This window comes from Perissodus microlepis, chromosome 15, assembly GCF_051167445.1.
Source record: "Perissodus microlepis isolate ML-2025 ecotype Zambia chromosome 15, ASM5116744v1, whole genome shotgun sequence".
In the NCBI taxonomy this organism is placed as follows: domain Eukaryota; kingdom Metazoa; phylum Chordata; class Actinopteri; order Cichliformes; family Cichlidae; genus Perissodus; species Perissodus microlepis.
Window position 1 is genome coordinate 3,912,996 of NC_140475.1, and position 20,192 is coordinate 3,933,187.

The 20,192-nt window shown below is 42.8% G+C and overlaps 1 protein-coding gene across 6 annotated transcripts in view; it reads right to left on the reverse strand.

Moving 5' to 3' along the window:
• The window catches only part of klhl29 (kelch-like family member 29), a 254,720-nt gene that overhangs the window by 37,922 nt on the left and 196,606 nt on the right, over positions 1–20,192 (reverse strand). For all 6 annotated transcript variants that reach the window (XM_084953380.1, XM_084953381.1, XM_084953377.1 and 3 more), the window contains 2 exons: positions 9,551–9,733; positions 5,540–5,720 (listed from right to left, as the gene is read on the reverse strand). In XM_084953380.1, the coding sequence (XP_084809506.1) occupies positions 5,540–5,720; positions 9,551–9,733 (364 nt within the window). The remainder of the gene's footprint in view (positions 1–5,539; positions 5,721–9,550; positions 9,734–20,192) is intronic.

Here is a 20,192-nt window from a genome sequence, read left to right on the forward strand (position 1 = left end):
TTTGCTATTATTATTAATAATGCTAATACTATGAGCTACTGGTTAAAACAGAAGTTGTAATCCTGTTGCAGCAAAACGCTAATGAAATGGATTACAGTGTATTTAATGCTAAGGGATTCAGTTTTCTCCTGTGTGCTTACTTCTTATTTCAGAATGAGAGGATATAGTCACGGGAAAACATCTTTACTGTTTCCTTAGGAATTATGAGGGTAAGCAGAAGGCAGATGTTGAGCACCTCTGTAAAAGCAGAAGTGTTGGACGTTTGTTGGTCTTGAGCATTCAGGTGTTATATCTAAGCTTGAGGTCAAGGTCACTGAGATTCAAACTCGTCTGAGGTTTTGGGTGTCCACGTCGCCGGCCTAGCAAGGTGATGAAAATACCCCATTACCCTTTTACGGCTGAGGTGTAACAACACAGCAGAACAAAAGTTCCATCTCAGAGTCAGAGACCTCAGCATGTTAAATCTTACACATCATGACAGTACAATTTGAAAAAGACCAAAAAAACTAGGCTTATTTGGAAGGGTTGACAAGAGAAAGCCTCTTCTCTCTAAAAAGAACGTGACAGCACAGCTTAGGTTTGCAAATGTGTTTGCAAACCTCAAGACTTCTGCAACAGTGTTTGGACTGTTCTTTGGACAGATGAGACCAAAAACCTTATACCAACTGTCAAGCGTGGTGGTGCAAGGATGATGTTTGGGTTTGTTTTGTGACCTGGGCACCTTCCAATCAGCCATGAACCTCTTTGCATACCAAAGTAATCTAGACACTAACGTGAGGCCATCTGTCCGAGAGCTAAAGTTTGTCTGAAACTGAGTCATGCAGCAGGACAATGACCCCGAGCACAGCAGTAAATTTACAGCAGAATAGCTGAGAAAGAGAAGAATCAACGTTTTATAACGGTCCAGTCAAAGTGCAGAACTTAACTCGATTTGAATAGTTTGGAGGACTGTGCTCTCGATGAACAAAGCAACATTGTAACAAAGAGGAGGCCAAAGTTCCTTCACAACAATGTGAGAGACTGATACAGAAAATGAGTACTTCAAGTTATTGCCGATAAAGGCGGTTCTACAAGCTACTGAAATGAGTGTAGTTAGTTTTTCACAGGACTGCGTCGATCCTGTGAAAACTGCTTTTCACATGACTGTAAATCATGTTGCTTTTTAAGTTCTCCAGCACAGCCGTGAGGTCTAGCTTCAGGCGGGATACAGGGGTTTTTGTGAAGTTGTTGTTAATAAGTGAAATTAATCAGCTGACAGTAAGACTCAGTGATATAGTCTTAGTAGTGCATGACAAAGCGACTAATTAAAATGTCTTTGTTATCACATTATTCCTTCATTACTTCACTTTCCACTAAAGACAAATTATTCTCAGAAGTGATATGTGGTTCCTGAACAGGTCTTACAGCTCAGACTATTTAAAGCAGGGTTTTCTCGAAGTGACAGGAAAATTGCTGAAAGGTGTTTATAATGTGGCTTAAATATGAACACTCATGCTTATGGACGAGTTAGCTGTATCACCACTCACTCTTTTAACCCTTTAAGACCTACCATAGAACCAAGTCCGCCAGAGCTTATATTATATTTTTACATGCTGTAGTGCCATTTTTGGGAGCATTTCAAGTTGATATACATCAATACAACCATTACAGCCCAAATATGTATGCAAAAACGTGCAATAAACTACCAAAAAATTGAAAATCGTTTTTGTTTTTTTAACATATATTTCTAGTTAGAGAAATTTAAGAGGCTTATCCCTCAAAACTGTAAATACAAAAAAGTTGCACAAAATAGTTTCCCACTACAGGAAATTTATTTTGAGTGTCTTCATAGTTTTATTTTTGAAATACACCAATTTTCATATACTGCAGGAAAAATAAAAATAAATATTATAATGCAAATTTGCAAAAAAAACAGCATATGCATCAAAATAAACTATTTCCAGCAGGGCAATATGAGTCCTAAGCATCCCAGAAACGACACAGAAAGTCATAAAGTCAAGCATAACTTTTAAAAACACCAGTATAGGCTCATAAGGCCCTGATGGTAAAAAACTACATTTCCGCCAAATGACGTCACTTCCGGTTTTGGGCAGGTCATGGCGGACATGCGATAGTTCGCGCTGATGGACGTAGGAAGTGTTACGAACAGCTGATCGGATCGGCAAAGCGTGTTTCTGGACTGTTTTTGTTACTGCAATTTTATGCAATTTTTGCAAAGCTATATATGGAAGGAAACTGTGACCTAGGACAAGCTGATGGTACAACTCCTCCGGTTTCATATGCAAAAAAAATTATTGCGCTATATTACGTGGTTGCAGTGCTACCGGGATTTAAAAATAGTTACGCAAAATGGAGCGTGCTGCTCCGACAGGCTTTAAAGGGTTAATTGGATATCTACAAGGACATATTAACTATTATTAATATTAATATTATCATTATTTTATTTATTTATTTTACTTATAATCTTTATATTACCTCTATTGTTCTTCAGTAATTGCTTTGCAGTGAATATAGCTTGATGTCTTCAGAAATGTAGATGCAGCTCACACTGCAAATATCTGCCAATAATCAACCTTTTAATCAACAACACTGACGACAAAGACATTTGCCATAAGTCAACACGCCCAGTCAGAAAATTAAGCGACTATAGAAATAGCACATTTTGATTAGAAATCATTAAGATCGTTTAAAACAAAACAAAACAAAATCCCTGCTGAAAATCCCTGCAAAAATATAAGAGATATACAGATGCACTGCAGCATAAACCATCCACCAGTAAATAACTAAATATAAATGGGTGGGATACACAGTGTTAGCCATGAAGTGAACAGTCAGTTCTTGAAGCTGACAAAATGGACAAAATGTACTTTAACAAGGGCCAGAGATGGCTAGATGACAGGGTGACAGCATCTTCAAAGTGGCAGGTCATGTGAGGTGTACCCACAAAAGTGTTCGAAGAAAGGGCAACTGATGAACTGGCAACGAGGTCATAGACACCTAAAGCTAACTACAAGGCTGGTGATTGAGGTGTAATGGCACAGAGGAGATACTGCAGTAAAAAAGAAGAAAACAGAAGCTGGAAGACGGCCATCCTCTGAGGACAGGAAGCAAATACGAATTGAATATGCGATATGTCTTTATAGTGATCCTCCAGAAAGTTTGTGAAGTGAGAGGGAACATTTTTGGAAAAATGTCATCAGGAACATCCACAACAAGAGGAATATAAGAAACACACTCAAAAAGCTGGAGACAGTGATTAGCTCCTGAGAATCTGCACTCTTATTCTGTAATTGTTATATTTCCCCTTACTTTGGCAGGAATAATGGACTGGAAGAACTCTGATATGTAACACATGCTTTTCCCATTTATTAATTATTTGTTTTTTAATTTAAAACGCAAAAAAATTAAAGTAAGACTGTCAGGAAGCCAGGAGTACTGTTGCTTAAGACCACAAAGTCTGGATTCCTGGAAGCAAAATGTAAAGAAATAAGGGGCAGTTTAAGACTTTCTACGAGTACTGTAAGCAAGTATCTTTTAAAAATAGCTCTTTTAATGCATTCTGGCCCTTTGTCTAAATGCAAATGAAGTTTCAGGTCACTGAAAACATCGTCTTCCTTTTCTTCTTTTGGAAAGCTTCTAAATTTATTCTAAAACTCTGTTTTTGGAAACTCTGCTTGCAGTGTGGAAGCGTAGACAGGACAGAAAGGGAGACTTATGGCAACGATAACAGATACCCTGTTTGCTACCTGGCCAGGTCTTATCAGTCAAAACATGTCTTTCCCCGAAGCACCCAGCTGCTTCCTGTTTACAGTGCATACCCCGCTGTATGTGAATGAATGAAAAGTGTGCAAGAGCGCTTCGTGTAGCTCAAGATCATTTTTGTTATAAGACAAACACACAAAAAAAGACGAAAAAAACAACAAAAAAATGCTGTCACGGTCAAGGGTTACTGGGACGACCACAGGCAAGTCTGTCTTTGATATTCCCTCGACATGCTACCACAGGTAGTTCTTTATGTTGACCCTTTTTAAACACATAAACATAAGCATAGGAATTCTGGCCCTAGTATAGTGAACCCTTGGGCCTTGTAACTTTGTTACTCGTTCCACATAACAGTCTTAAAAGGAGACAAAATTAAAACCCGGGTTGCTTAGAAACAAGCTCGTTGATTGCCTTGACAATTGCTTCAGAGACCTGCTGGCGTTTATATGACATGGCCAGAGAAAACAACCTTGACCTCGTGCTACAAATGCCTCGCCTCAGCGCGCAAACCGTGCATTTCCATATTAACTATTCAAACTTCAGCTGTTCTGTTTGGTTTTGTGTAGTGTGTTCGTGTGTTATTTCTCTGTAGCTTGCACAGTCTGCTACAGCGCAACAGTGGAGCACTAACAACAAGCAGAGGAGGCCTCTGGTCGTTCTTGGAGAGAGGCAAAGTAGGTTAAAGTTTCACGGTGCTGATGATTGAGTCCAGTTGCTGTGGGCCTCACAGAAGCTTCTCATGATTGCACAAAAACACACACCAGGGCAGAGAGTGAGAAACGCGCACGGGCACATCGCACTGTGAAACAGTGATTTCTTTGGAGCCTCGAATGCCCTAGATGCATCGGCAGCTCTCAAATTAAGCAGCTCAGAGACAGAGGAATCAAATGCGTTTCCATTACGGGGCAAATATTCCATCTCCCCCCTGTCATAACGACACTGTATGGCAGCATTATGGGGAAATATCAAATTAGGCTGTTTCATTTGGAAGACTGTTGTGCATTGCGAGAAGCTTCGGAGATCAATTGAGCTGCTAGGTAATGAGCGACAGCGGCCTGCTCTAATATACTCAGTAATGTTCTTTTGATTGCTTTGGTTAATCTTGCTCTGTCGAGCAAGGGAAGCAACCCTCCTCTTCTCCCCGCTTTGTAACATGCTCATCAGCCCAGGTTAGAGGGTAAACTAAGAAATAGGGAGCAGTGTTAAAAAAAAATCTAAATGAGATCAATCAAACTATTAAATCTGGATAACGTCTGCACATGTTCCGTGCCACTAGGGATTCATTATACTCCTTGACGACGTCGCCTATTTCTGGTTTCATGCTGAAGAGTTTCCATAAAAGAAGACCCAGCTGAACAGGCCACAAAGTACGACCTCCAGAAAAAGTCTCGCTAATGTGCCGATGCCGACGTGGATGGAATCAGACACATTGTGCCGCTCTGATCTCAGAAAGCAAATCGTCTCACTCGTGCGCCGCTCACAAACACGAGTGCTGCTCCGGGACGCCACTCACAGCTGTGACCATTTTAATATCCCCCAGCCCAGATTCACTCCTTTGCACCTTTTTACTCTAAGAAAAAAAAAAGCTAAGAAACCTGTCCAACCCCTTTTGCAATATGCTGCACCGCACTACTGCATGCCACACCATCTGCCATGTTTTGCTGTGCAGTGTGAATATTTATTTGCTCGAACTGTACTGCTCAGCATCCCCCTGCTGACCGCGCTGATCAAGCTCTGACGCGGCAGCCATGACAGAGGTGCTTTGCGTGACTTTTACCTCTCCACGTGGTCCAGGTTCCCCGATACGCCCAGTCCGCCGATGGTGTACAGCTTGCCGTCGTACACCAGGCTGTTGTGCCGACAGCGAGCCACGGTCATCCGGGACACCAGATTCCAGTTGTCCAAAAGAGACATGTAGCACCACACATCAGCCACCATCACACCTGACTCTGTGCCACCTGCAATGCACAAAAAAAGGTTTATTAGAGTTGACAAGCAGGGCGATCAAGAGATCTAGAAAAAACACGCCTCCTTCAGTTTTCCTCTGTCGTAGCAAAAATGGGCTAAATCTTCTGCTTTGGTGTATATTAGTCGCTGCTGGGGTTTGTGGAACTACTGCTGTGGCAATTATAGGGCTGAAGATTAATGACTGGTTAAAACCAGACCTGTCAGGTGCTTCAACAAAGTGAGAAGGTGCTGGATGATTTCATCACTATCAAAATCATCCACGCATCCATCATTATTGTCATGTTTATTAACGCTAAGAGAACGTGATGGTCAGCTTTCCTCTTACTACCGGCTTCATCGCAATTGTGTTCAACAAAGTATATAGTAATAACCATCGATCTTCTCTTTGACCTCGGCTCAGCGGACCGGTATTTAATCAGCAGCCCGAAGAACTGTGTTGCATAAGTGATTCACCCCTGATTTCACGGCATTTCTCATCTCTTGGCCTGGCTCTCCTGTGCCGTGCTTTACGGTGCCTCCCATCTCTTGAACTCTATTTCTATGAAGTTCCCCAGCGGTTTATTTACTGTACTCATGCTTTCCACACGGTAACCCTGAGAAATCAGACACCCACATGTATGTCCCAGTAAAGCTCGGCGCCGTTGATGCATCACGTCCTACTTTGCTTAAATTAAAAACTGGATGTCCAAAAATTTCCTGCTCCCGACTCCAAATTAGAGGCAATTGCAAATGCCCCCTGAAGTCCCCAACACTTGTAGCACTTAAGAATCTCTCCGCTAGTCTGAGTCCCTCATCTAATAATGTTCAAAAAGAGCTCCACAACCTAGGTGTTATTTATGACTGTGTTATTGTCTAAGCGGTCAGGTGACGGAAAGTTAGTGCTGCTTTGGCCAACCGAGACAGCTGACCAAGATCGGGTTATTCCTTCCTTGCATACTTAGAAAAGGTCACCCATGCTTCTCTCTCGTCTACACTTGACTTCTGCAATGCACTTTACTCTGGTATCGGCACGTGAAACATTTAAATAATGCAGCTGTTACAAAATGCTGCTGCCAAGATTTTCAACACACAGTAAGCGAAGCAACCACCTCACAGAAATCCTCTCTTCAGTGGTTACCCTGGAGTTTCAGAATTGATTTTAAGGTTTTACTGCGTGTTCAAAAAGCCTTCAGTGCTCCGGCTCCTGCCTATATCTGCAATCTGTCGACTCCCTACGAGACCGTCCGCTGCTAGAGATCCACACCTCGACTTTTTACCTCTGCTGCCCTGTGACCCTCAAACTGTGGACTTCACTGCCTAGAGATGTGAGCCAGATAAACTCTGTATCCTCTTCTCAATCTTTTGCTAATACTTACTTTTATTGTGTTTCTTCTTTTTATTACACAATTGCCTATATTTATCCAACTTCTTTTACATCAAACACACCCCCAACTGGTCATGGCAGATGACTGCAGTTCTGCCAGAGGTTTCTTCCTGTCAAAAGGGAGTTTTTCCTTCCTGCTGTCACCAAGTGCTTGCTCACATAGAGTCATCTGATTTTACAAAATAAACCGCCGTGAGGCAACTGTTGTGTTGATTGGGTGCTATCTAAATGAATTAAATGAAATTGAGTTTATATCTAATATAGTGGTTTCTTTTTACTTCTATTACATGTATTTTTTTGTTATTTTTTAACACTTTGTAACTTTCCGAAAGGTACCATAGAAAAGTTTTCAGTCTCCTTTCCCACCACTCCTCTATTTCAAACTTCACAACTAAAACACAAAGAAAAAGTTGTGTCACAAAAGCTGGAAAATGAGAATGACTGTGCTTCCTCGTGCGATTCAACATCAATGAGATGTGATGAAAGCACAAACAGGGGCTCCTTTACCTGCACAGCACCTGCGCCTATTAGATTAGAAATGGAAATGAAATAATTTCAGATTAAAGAACTATTTCTGAATTTGATTTTTAGCCCTTTATATTTAATAAAAGTCACTCTTAAAGTACATATAGAAGTTCCCCCCACCCGCCCACCCCCCCGGTCCCCAAGAGGAACAGTGGCAGGCTTGGACAACTTGAACCGTCAGAAAGTTGTTTGCTGCTGAGTCATCCAGCCAGCCAAGAAAACTGTACTTGTTTGAGCTGTCTTCAGAGCAGCTCTCTTAGCTGTGTTATTTGACATGTGACACCAGCCGTGATTCAGTGACCCTGTTCAGAGTGCGAGGACGGTTACAGGCCGGAGCCTGTTGATTGGCTGGCTAGAACAACCCTGATTTCCCCACTGGCTGTCTGACTCCCAGAGGATACATGCAGACCTGTTCCAATGCCCAAAAACACATTTACATTTATATGAAAAGAGGGAGAGGAAAAGGTGCATGCAGGAAAAAGAAAATCCCGTTGCATTTCCACTGTGTAATGTGAAGGTCTGAGTACCGTGTGAGAATCTCGCACAAATGAACCATGGAGGCAGAAATTCAGTCTGCTGGTAGAGAAGCAACCTAAACGTGTCTCATTGTGGGAGTCGCAGAGTGCACAGTGTGCCACTATGGAGCAAAACAAACTGCAGAACGCTGCAGCAACTACAGAGCCAGACAGAGAGGAAAAAGGTCTATTTAAAAAAAACACCAAAACCATTCTATATAAAAACAACTCCTCTGAAAAGACATTTGAGTTGTCTGCAGCACAGGGCCGAGCAACACGTGACTAAGCTTTGAGGTTGGCCCCCTTTTAAAACTCTTGAACTGTTTCATAAAAGGTCAGAGAAGAGACCAGCGGCCTGGGTAGATTCACTCTGCCAAATCAAAGTAGCCACAGAGGGAAAAACATCTATAATAAAAAGAGGTCACAAATGTCAACTTTGAAGACAACTTCGTGACCGTCTTTAACTCACGTTTGGCTTTCTTAATCTGACGCCGTAATGTGCTCATAAGCATTTATACAGCTACAGGCTGCGTCATAAAAACCAAGAAACAAAACCGCTCGAGTTTATATGCGAATTCTAATCTCGCCTCGAGGTCCATTAAGCCGCTACCCTGCAGCTTATATAGCACTATACGGTCTACTTCAGCAATTTGCCTTGTTGCTCGTCTGTGCTGATTAAAAAGTTGAAGTATGCATGCTGAAGTTGATTTGACCACTGCGTTTGCTGAGATGGAAAATGAACTCTGAAACTGAACTTGAGGTGGGATTTTTTTTGTTATTACAGCTCGTTGCAGTTAATGGCACTAAAGCATGTCTCAACAGATGATGTAAATGACTCCCCCCCCAAAAAAAAAAATCCATTAAGTCTGCCCTTACCTGGGTTTGACAATAATCAATATTGTTCCACACAATAAATCACGAGAGGAACTGGCTGTGGGATGATGAGTCTATAGTAATTTGAGCTAAACATGCTCACAATGACAGAATTTAATTCACGTTTAGTAAGTTTCTTTATTAACAAAGGCCAAAAAAATTAATAAATAGAAGAAAAGTAGCTGAGTGTGTTCCATTAAGGTCATAAATTCAGTTTTGAACTAAAACCTGACCTGATAATTTAACCTGTGAATCATCCTGTGTCAACCAGAAGTGATTGGGCTAAATTTCAAGGGAGTATTTCAGAGCCAAACCTGGCTGTAAAGTACACGAGTAATCCCAAAACACTCTCGTGGGGGAAAAAAAAAGTTTAGTTTACTTAGACGTTTAACAGTTTAGTTTATTTACACATTTAAGGATTACCCTTTCAAAATTGCCCTGTTATTAAGTCCCTCTATCATTTTTCCATCTCCGGCCCCACACCACTGAATGTCTGTGACAGGAATGCCACAGTTATACAGCTGGAGTGGACAATTTAGCTCACCTGACAGGTAGATGTTGTCTCCCGCCGAGATGACACTGAAGAACTCGCGGTCGTAGAAGGGCAGGCTGGCCAGTGGGTACCACTTACTGTTCTGGGGGTTAAAACAGGTGACTGCTGTCAGAGAGCGCTGGTTCATCCCGATAGCCTGACGCCCTCCCACGAGAACTATCACCTCCGCTACACCTAGAGGACAAAGAAGCAGGGGGAGGATGGAGGAGGATGATTGTGGTGGATAAAGGAGGGAAAGAGGTGGGAGAGAACAGGTCATCAGGAAAGGTTTCCACCAGTAAATAGAGGCCAAGACTGAACCAAAGGCTCTTTGTGAAGCTCTTTGTGAAGCTCTCAGTGCAGCGGTAACCAGCAGACATGTTTTGTGGCGTGCTGTCTGGCTTTTAAGTACAGATCAAGTATACGCATTGCCTGCTTAAAAAAATATTTTTCACATGAATACTGAGAGGTGATAGAAATAAAAAGTTTCTTGTTCTGACTCAATACGTTTGTCGGAAAACAAAAGAAAATGCAAAGCAGGAAAGTTTCCTCTTGGTCGCAGGAAACTGCTGATTTAAATGTTGAAATTTAACTCAATTACCAAGACTGATGGTGCTGCCATTCGTTTAGTTGCCTCCCAGCTCTCAAATTCTTCCTTCCCACGTGTACTACAGGCGCTTGCCTATAGATTTGCCCAAACACACACACGCACTCGTAGTGAAACACGCACCACTTTGGCAAGCCATAAGAGAACTGCATATTGAATAGGAAAATCAATTTGTGTACATTTGTATGTGAAGGCGGGGCTCGTGTGATTAAGAAGATACTTGAAACACGTTCAATGATTATCCCTGTAAGAGCTCACCGGATCTCTGCTCTCAGGCATCCACACGCACACACACACACACACACACACACACACACACACGGAGATGGTGGATAAAGACACCAGTGATCCAAAACACACAAACAGGTTGGCAGGCTGCCACATGCGTGTCTCAGGTCCTCTCAGTCTTCGGTGGCGGCAGCAGCAGCAGGTTCCAGAGAGCAGGCAAGACGACGAGCCGACAGACAGAAATGAGCTGTGTTTGTAAGCAGCAGGCAGGCAGGTGGGCAGAGGGAGGCGAGCCAGGGAGGGAGAGGAGGATGATAAGGAGGAATAGAGACTGTGCGAGAGGAGAGAGAAATATCGAGGAAAAGGGGGGGAAAGGTGGAGGCAGGAGAGCTAATCTTCATACACTCCAAACCAGGGCGAACCCCTGGTTCACCTGCTTGGATCGATACTCTTCCTCGCGTGCACTCTCCCGCCAGGGCACATCCTCAGGCGGCCGTCTTTTCCTTCTGCTTCTTCCTGTTAAAATTATCCCCTTATCGTTTTTTTCCCTTTTTATTTCTTCTTAAAATTCACTTGTCTTTCAATGCTGGTAAAAACAGAGGGCTTTTCTCTTGGAAGGGGAACAAGGGTAAAAGACGGGGAGATACAAAAACTACAATGGGCTTTGCTGAAGCTGAGCAAACAGACAGAGCCAGTAAGCGCTGCCTCAGACATATCGTGGACATACAGCTTAGACTTAGTGGACAGCTTAAAGGCGGCTGGCTCTCTTCCAGTGAGGTTTTTAAGAATGTGCTCCTCCGCGTGGGATGCGAAAGAAAGCGATGGCTCGAGAAGAAATTGTGAAAGTGTCACCGCAGAGATGAAGGTTTTGGCATTGTGCAGGAGACGTAAGAGTTTTGCACGCTGCCGCCCGCTCTGGATGTGTTTTAAAGATTTGCAAACTTGAAGTGCAGTTTTTAAAAAAACTTGAACTTGTTCCCGTTGCTGGTCTGTTTTCACAGCCCAGGACTTCAAGCCTCAATCGGCCCGAGACCTCCAACAGACCCTGGGTAATCAGCTAGTAAATGAGCGCGCAATTTTATAGGACAGTCACGGTTACAGCGGCGGTTCTTTGGCAAAAAAGCAAAACAAAAGCAAACCAAACAAAAAGAAAAGTCTTTGTCTTCCCACTCATGAGCCTCCAACCTTCACACTCACAGATTAATTATACTGACACTATTCTGTTAGTTCTTCCCCATGATGAGTTTGTTGCTATTACTCTACATGTTTGTACTCCATTTCTCTTGATCACGTTATTTTGCAACTTTACTGGACTGTAAACGTGCGACTCTTTTCCTCGCCTTTATAGGATTGAATTTTTCATCTCTTTTCATCCCCCTTTTCCTTCATCTTATTAGCTGTTTCACTTTTGTTGATATTGACTGGCTCAATTAACTTGGCAAAATTTCTGTGTCTATGCCTGAGCCAATTTGGGATTTTCTTTCTTGTGTGTGCACATCAATCAGTGTTGCACAGTTTAAAGGGCTCTTTTAAAATCCACGTAGGTTTGTATTGTTCAGGAAGACATATTCCATTTAATTGCATGTTAAGACAACGCGGACGATGTATTAAACTGAATTTCCTGATATCACGGGTATGTTTTTGCAGCTGGAATTCTAAAATATGACGATTGAGCTCAACTTTAATAAGACAAACAAATGATTCCACGTGCCGAGTCAACGTGCCTAAGTGGATGCGCACCTCGGGTCTTTATTATCATCTAGTGCACATGTGCAGGGTTGTTCCTGGTAGCTTTCTGCTTGGCCAGACACGTCAGGGAGAGTACACATCTGGGCGCTGACGCTGCGGCGCACCTCTGACCTCTGAAGCCCCAAACGCATTCGCAAGCCCGCATAAGCCGACACCAGCCTGTCAGAACGCAACGAAACATGAGTACGGCAACCGCTGACGGGGAGTCGTGGCATCGGCTCAGATGGCTGGTGCGTGCGCGCGTCTGTGTGTGTGTTCGTTTTTTCTCAGACAATGAAGCCTCACAGGGATGGCTGTCAGTCAGTGTGAGGTTTGATACCAGTTAGGTGGAGGGATGAAGGGATGGAGAATCGAAGGATAGAGACGAGCGGTTGGGGATGAAAGGATAACCAAGTTCTGACAGCTCTCCTTTTTTTTCCCTTGACAGAGTTTATACCCGTGACTGCTGGGGGAGAAAATGCCTCCTCCTCCTGATAGTTACTGACCTTTTGTTGCATTGCTGGTATACTTTCCATCTGACTGTATTTAAGGAAATAAGAACATCAGCTTAACTCAAAGTTTGAGTAACAAACTGCTTTATTTGTGAGTGTGTTTAATTGATTGGACGTTCTGTCAAATAACACAAGTGACAATATCAGCTGCATCTGGTTTGGACCTAAATCAGATCAGTTTGGTTTGGGAAGTCCTCTTGTGAACAGGGATGGTTAGGGGAGGTTTTTAAATGTGGTTGCAGTTCCTGTTTTTGGTTCCAGTGGGGACCAAGAACATGGTGAGGTAGATCTATTATGTCAAAAGTAGTGCTGCACAAGAGTTTAAACTGGGATGGACGGCTCTATCCAAATATTGATAGCAATGCTATCAATGTGAGGCCGTGTATCAGGTGAGCAGACGCACGTAGGCTGTAGCGAGAGAGCATAATGGCAGAGGGAAAGCGGTACAGAGAGTCCTTTTAGTCTTTTTTCATTATGAAAGAGCTCACTGAGGTCACCGTCTTTACAATCCGACTGCTTATGGAAACCAAAGTGTCCTCAGGTGGCCATGAACAAGAAATAGAGATACACAGTGACCCACACTGGCTTCAGTGTTCAGACCTGCTAGTTTGGTGGTTTATCAGTAGTAGCAGTGATGCAAACTACCAATGACAGCCCGATCTGGACTTCACTCTTTGAGCTGCTATACAGGGAGTGCAGAATTATTAGGCAAGTTGTATTTTTGAGGAATAATTTTATTATTGAACAACAACCATGTTCTCAATGAACCCAAAAAACTCATTAATATCACAGCTGAATGTTTCTGGAAGAAGTTTTTAGTTTTAGCTATTTTAGGGGGATATCTGTGTGTGCAGGTGACTATTACTGTGCATAATTATTAGGCAACTTAACAAAAAACAAATATATACCCATGTCAATTATTTATTTTTACCAGTGAAACCAATATAACATCTCCACATTCACAAATATACATTTCTGACATTCAAAAACAAAACAAAAACAAATCAGCGACCAATATAGCCACCTTTCTTTGCAAGGACACTCAAAAGCCTGCCATCCATGGATTCTGTCAGTGTTTTGATCTGTTCACCATCAACATTGCGTGCAGCAGCAACCACAGCCTCCCAGACACTGTTCAGAGAGGTGTACTGTTTTCCCTCCTTGTAAATCTCACATTTGATGATGGACCACAGGTTCTCAATGGGGTTCAGATCAGGTGAACAAGGAGGCCATGTCATTAGTTTTTCTTCTTTTATACCCTTTCTTGCCAGCCACGCTGTGGAGTACTTGGACGCGTGTGATGGAGCATTGTCCTGCATGAAAATCATGTTTTTCTTGAAGGATGCAGACTTCTTCCTGTACCACTGCTTGAAGAAGGTGTCTTCCAGAAACTGGCAGTAGGACTGGGAGTTGAGCTTGACTCCATCCTCAACCCGAAAAGGCCCCACAAGCTCATCTTTGATGATACCAGCCCAAACCAGTACTCCACCTCCACCTTGCTGGCGTCTGAGTCGGACTGGAGCTCTCTGCCCTTTACCAATCCAGCCACGGGCCCATCCATCTGGCCCATCAAGACTCACTCTCATTTCATCAGTCCATAAAACCTTAGAAAAACCAGTCTTGAGATATTTCTTGGCCCAGTCTTGACGTTTCAGCTTGTGTGTCTTGTTCAGTGGTGGTCGTCTTTCATCCTTTCTTACCTTGGCCATGTCTCTGAGTATTGCACACCTTGTGCTTTTGGGCACTCCAGTGATGTTGCAGCTCTGAAATATGGCCAAACTGGTGGCAAGTGGCATCTTGGCAGCTGCACGCTTGACTTTTCTCAGTTCATGGGCAGTTATTTTGCGCCTTGGTTTTTCCACACGCTTCTTGCGACCCTGTTGACTATTTTGAATGAAACGCTTGATTGTTCGATGATCACGCTTCAGAAGCTTTGCAATTTTGAGACTGCTGCATCCCTCTGCAAGATATCTCACTATTTTTGACTTTTCTGTGCCTGTCAAGTCCTTCTTTTGACCCATTTTGCCAAAGGAAAGGAATTTGCCTAATAATTATGCACACCTGATATAGGGTGTTGATGTCATTAGACCACACCCCTTCTCATTACAGAGATGCACATCACCTAATATGCTTAATTGGTAGTAGGCTTTCGAGCCTATACAGCTTGGAGTAAGACAACATGCATGAAGAGGATGATGTGGACAAAATACTCATTTGCCTAATAATTCTGCACTCCCTGTAGTTGCATTTTTACTAAAGGTTGCTTATTTAAACATTCAGGATACACAGAGAAACATGTTGATCCATTTCGTTTTGTATGATATAAAACTGCACACTTACTGGCTAATGATCTGTCATCATAAGTTGTTAGGGCCCCTTTATACCCGCCACGCTGTACCTGGTGAACAGCACCATACGACAAAGCTGACGCTAAATTGACGCCATGTCCACTTTCTCTAGCTGCCATTTCTGCCTCTCGATTTTTATAACTGGCATGTTTTGGCCGTGGTGCTGAGCTGGGTTGAGTGTAAAATCGAGTCAGTTTTTCACCATTTTAATGATCTATCAGTAAAGAAACTCACAGATTCCCAGATTATACAGAGGGAGTCAAAAAGAACTGAAAAAAACTCTTTGACGACTTCTCCTCCTATATCAGCACAGATGTGGAGATCCTGTCTGAGTGGCGACACCTGGCACTCAGGAGAGTACTGCAGCAGCTATCTGCACTGTGATGCCACCCGTCCATTCTCTTCTGCTTATCCTCAGGCTACGTCCACACTAGCCCGGATAGATTTGAAAACGGCGTCCTGCCTCATTTCTGTCTGCCGTTTATTTACTTTCCAGCTCATTGAGCTCGGGGCAAAATGTCGAGGAAAAGCACCGAGTTTTTTAAATGGACTGACAATGAGGTGGAGTTGTTGCTGCGAGTAACACAAAAGTACAAAGTTGCAAAAGTGAGTGAGAATGAAAGAATTTAAAGAAAAGCTATCAGGAGCATGTACAGACTGCTATTAATCTTTAATAGGGCTGTCAAAATTGAAAGCAAACAAAACAACTGCTGTATAATGCCCTCCGCTATCTTAGTTTAATTGGTCACATGAATAAAATGCGTCATCATTTTTGAAAAGTCTCCGTTTTCGCTGTCCACATTGCCACGCGAAAGCACCGTCTTCTATTCGTTTTCGAGAGCGTTTTCAAAACGCCGTCTCAGTGTGGACGGGAGGCCAAAACGGAGAGAAAACGATGTGTTGTCAAACGAAAACGTGTTAGTGTGGACATGACCTCAGCGTAGGAGCTGGAGCCTATCCCAGCTACCATAGGGCGGGATGCAGGGTACTCCATTCTGACACAGATACCCACAGAGATACGGACTCACATTCACAAGGGTAATTTAGAATTACCAATGAACCTAACCCCACTAATGCATGTTGGCTGTGGGAGGAACACTCAGGACCTGCTTGCTGTGAGGCAACAATGCTAACCACCGTCTTGCCCTTGCACTGAAATGGCGAGCATACATATATGTGGCTATGTGATAACATTACCGGTGGCATGCGAACTGACCAGCAGGGTGGGTATACCGGGGCTTTCAAACCAATGACCATGCAGTTTCACTAAGACAGTGGAAAAGCTCATCTTGAGGCTTCAGAACTGGAAACCAATAGGTGACATCATGATAGCTACATATACCATTTATTAGTACATTAGCAGAAGCTAAGTCCCTCTTAAATGGAGCTAATGTTCATCAGCTAGACAGAGATTTTTGCCCATCAGAGAAAAATATCAGTTACATCTGTTTGGCATTAGAAACACAGACGGCGGATGAGTTTAGCAGCATGGCAGAGAGCGAGCATAAAGAGGAAAAACAAGGTGACGGGAGGAGGCGTATTGTGTGGCAATACAAAAAGCTCCAGAAAAGGATGTAGTCTGAGGGACGGGCAGGCTTGTGTAAGAGCTGATTCTCAAATTGAAGCCCACCCACGTAGTATGATGTGACCACACACACACACACACACACACACACACACACACACACACACACACACACACACACACACACACACACACACACACAAATACCCCTGAATGTTTCTGTGCATCACTTCCACCCAATTCAACTAAATGAAACCCATCTTTGTCGGGAGCACACGGCCCATGCTTTACCCCATGCTGGATTCTCGATGTGGATGCAAACACACACACTTGTACACAGATGTACAGGGAGTGCAGAATTATTAGGCAAGTTGTATTTTTGAGGAATAATTTTATTATTGAACAACAACCATGTTCTCAATGAACCCAAAAAACTCATTAATATCAAAGCTGAATGTTTTTGGAAGTAGTTTTTAGTTTGTTTTTAGTTTTAGCTATTTTAGGGGGATATCTGTGTGTGCAGGTGACTATTACTGTGCATAATTATTAGCAGGGCTCTAGACTAACTTTTTGCCATGGGCGTACCGGTACGCCTAACTTTTTAAAGTTAGGCGTACCGGCACAAAAGTTAGGCGCACACAAATTTTATAATAATTTATATAATATAATGTGTTTTTCTGGATACACTGTGCTTTTTCAGCTTTCAAAGATTGATGACACCGTGTCAGAGCACTGGCTATGAATTTCAGAAGGATCAGGCCTTAACTTAACAGAAAAGTTAGCAATAGTTCTTTTCCTATTACAGCTACATCCACTTCTGTCGTGCCTAGGCTGCTCACTAGGGCTGGGTATCATCACTGATTTCTATAATCCATTCGATTCCGGTTTTCAAAGTCCCGATTCGATTCAACTTAGCCTCAGACAGTCAGAAATATTATAATTCTGGTCATTTATCAGTACTGACTTCATCAGAATTGTGAACATCACAGCACATGCCTTTGTGTGAAAGTAACTGAGAATAAAACACAGAAAAACATGAAGGAGATTTTCCTGGTCTGACTTTTTATAGCAGATAACCTTAAAATTATTCTACAATGTTCTGCATATAAAGTTTAAATTTCTTCAGTATTGAACAACAGAAAAAATAGGCTTTCTTGTCCGAGGTCATTTAAGTGAAAAAAAGAAAAAGAAAAGAAAAAGACAGCAGCCGACAGCGCTGTAAACAATGGTAGACTGGTGGGTAATAAGCGAATGAATAATACAGAAAACAGAGATTGGAGACGGGAAACTGTTCTTGAAGTACAGAGAGAGATAGAGAGAGAGCTAGCTGTGCATGAAGTGTGATTTTAATAGTCGTGGAAGCGTGTCCGTCTACGGGTCGTCGGGTGAGAAAGCGGAGAAAGACAAAGTTGATTCTGATGCGTCGGTCCGCTCTGTGTTTACGTCTTTGTGTGGAATCCGTGTACCTGCTCTCATTTACTGTTTGGTTGTTGTTGAAATGGTTTTGTGAGCTTTAATCTGAGAATCTGGCGTTTCTGGCAAAACACAGTTATATTTAAAAGTCGATTCAGGATTTAATGAATTGATATCGCTTTATTCAAGCTACTCACCTCCCACTTCCACCTGCACTTTCAACTGGACCACGGCCAATCAGAGAGGTCCCGCCCCTTACTATCTCTGATTGGTTTAGTCCACAATAGGGGCATAATGTGTCTTTTGTTGACCACAGGGAAGGTTGCAGATTTTTTATTTATTTATTTTTTGCTACCCGAACAGTTGGTCGCACAGGTGCAACCAAATATTTTTTTTTAGTCGCACCACTGAAAAATTTGGTCGCATTTGCGACCAAATTGGTCGCACTCTAGAGCCCTGATTAGGCAACTTAACAAAAAACAAATATATACCCATTTCAATGATTTATTTTTACCAGTGAAACCAATATAACATCTCCACATTCACAAATATACATTTCTGACATTCAAAAACAAAACAAAAACAAATCAGCGACCAATATAGCCACCTTTCTTTGCAAGGACACTCAAAAGCCTGCAATCCATGGATTCTGTCAGTGTTGTGATCTGTTCACCATCAACATTGCGTGCAGCAGCAACCACAGCCTCCCAGACACTGTTCAGAGAGGTGTACTGTTTTCCCTCCTTGTAAATCTCACATTTGATGATGGACCACAGGTTCTCAATGGGGTTCAGATCAGGTGAACAAGGAGGCCATGTCATTAGTTTTTCTTCTTTTATACCCTTTCTTGCCAGCCACGCTGTGGAGTACTTGGACGCGTGTGATGGAGCATTGTCCTGCATGAAAATCATGTTTTTCTTGAAGGATGCAGACTTCTTCCTGTACCACTGCTTGAAGAAGGTGTCTTTCAGAAACTGGCAGTAGGACTGGGAGTTGAGCTTGACTCCATCCTCAACCCGAAAAGGCCCCACAAGCTCATCTTTGATGATACCAGCCCAAACCAGTACTCCACCTCCACCTTGCTGGCGTCTGAGTCGGACTGGAGCTCTCTGCCCTTTACCAATCCAGCCACGGGCCCATCCATCTGGCCCATCAAGACTCACTCTCATTTCATCAGTCCATAAAACCTTAGAAAAACCAGTCTTGAGATATTTCTTGGCCCAGTCTTGACGTTTCAGCTTGTGTGTCTTGTTCAGTGGTGGTCGTCTTTCAGCCTTTCTTACCTTGGCCATGTCTCTGAGTATTGCACACCTTGTGCTTTTGGGCACTCCAGTGATGTTGCAGCTCTGAAATATGGCCAAACTGGTGGCAAGTGGCATGTTGGCAGCTGCACGCTTGACTTTTCTCAGTTCATGGGCAGTTATTTTGCGCCTTGGTTTTTCCACACGCTTCTTGCGACCCTGTTGACTATTTTGAATGAAACACTTGATTGTTCGATGATCACGCTTCAGAAGCTTTGCAATTTTGAGACTGCTGCATCCCTCTGCAAGATATCTCACTATTTTTGACTTTTCTGAGCCTGTCAAGTCCTTCTTTTGACCCATTTTGCCAAAGGAAAGGACGTTGCCTAATAATTATGCACACCTGATATAGGGTGTTGATGTCATTAGACCACACCCCTTCTCATTACAGAGATGCACATCACCTAATATGCTTAATTGGTAGTAGGCTTTCGAGCCTATACAGCTTGGAGTAAGACAACATGCATGAAGAGGATGATGTGGACAAAATACTCATTTGCCTAATAATTCTGCACTCCCTGTATAGTCAGCAAGGCTGATATGAAGATAAAGATAGAATGAGAAGACTGTTTTTTCTCTTTCCCTCCTTGCACAATGGGTCTTATATCACCTTTTTATTGGTCTCCTTGGTCTCTGCCTCGTGCTGCGACCTGCCTTTCCTTCTTTTTCTGCTGTTTTTTTAACCCCGTGGCTAACATCTCTCTCATTCTCCCAACCTACGGGAGACTTTGCCCTCTCTCCTGCTTTCTTTCTCTTCCGTTCTTTTTCTCTTAAACCCCAAGAGTCTTTGCTCTACCTTCCAACGTATTCGCCATTTCATCTTCCTTCACTGCTTCCTGCTCTTTTGCCTTGTGCACTTTTTACCTTTTGCAGCCTTTTATGACCTTGCTTTAACCAGGCATACTTTGCAGCAGAAGGGCCACAGGGGCATTGGGGGTTCGGCTGGGTGAAGTCACAGAGACAAAAACAAGTGGGATAGAAGTAACTCAACA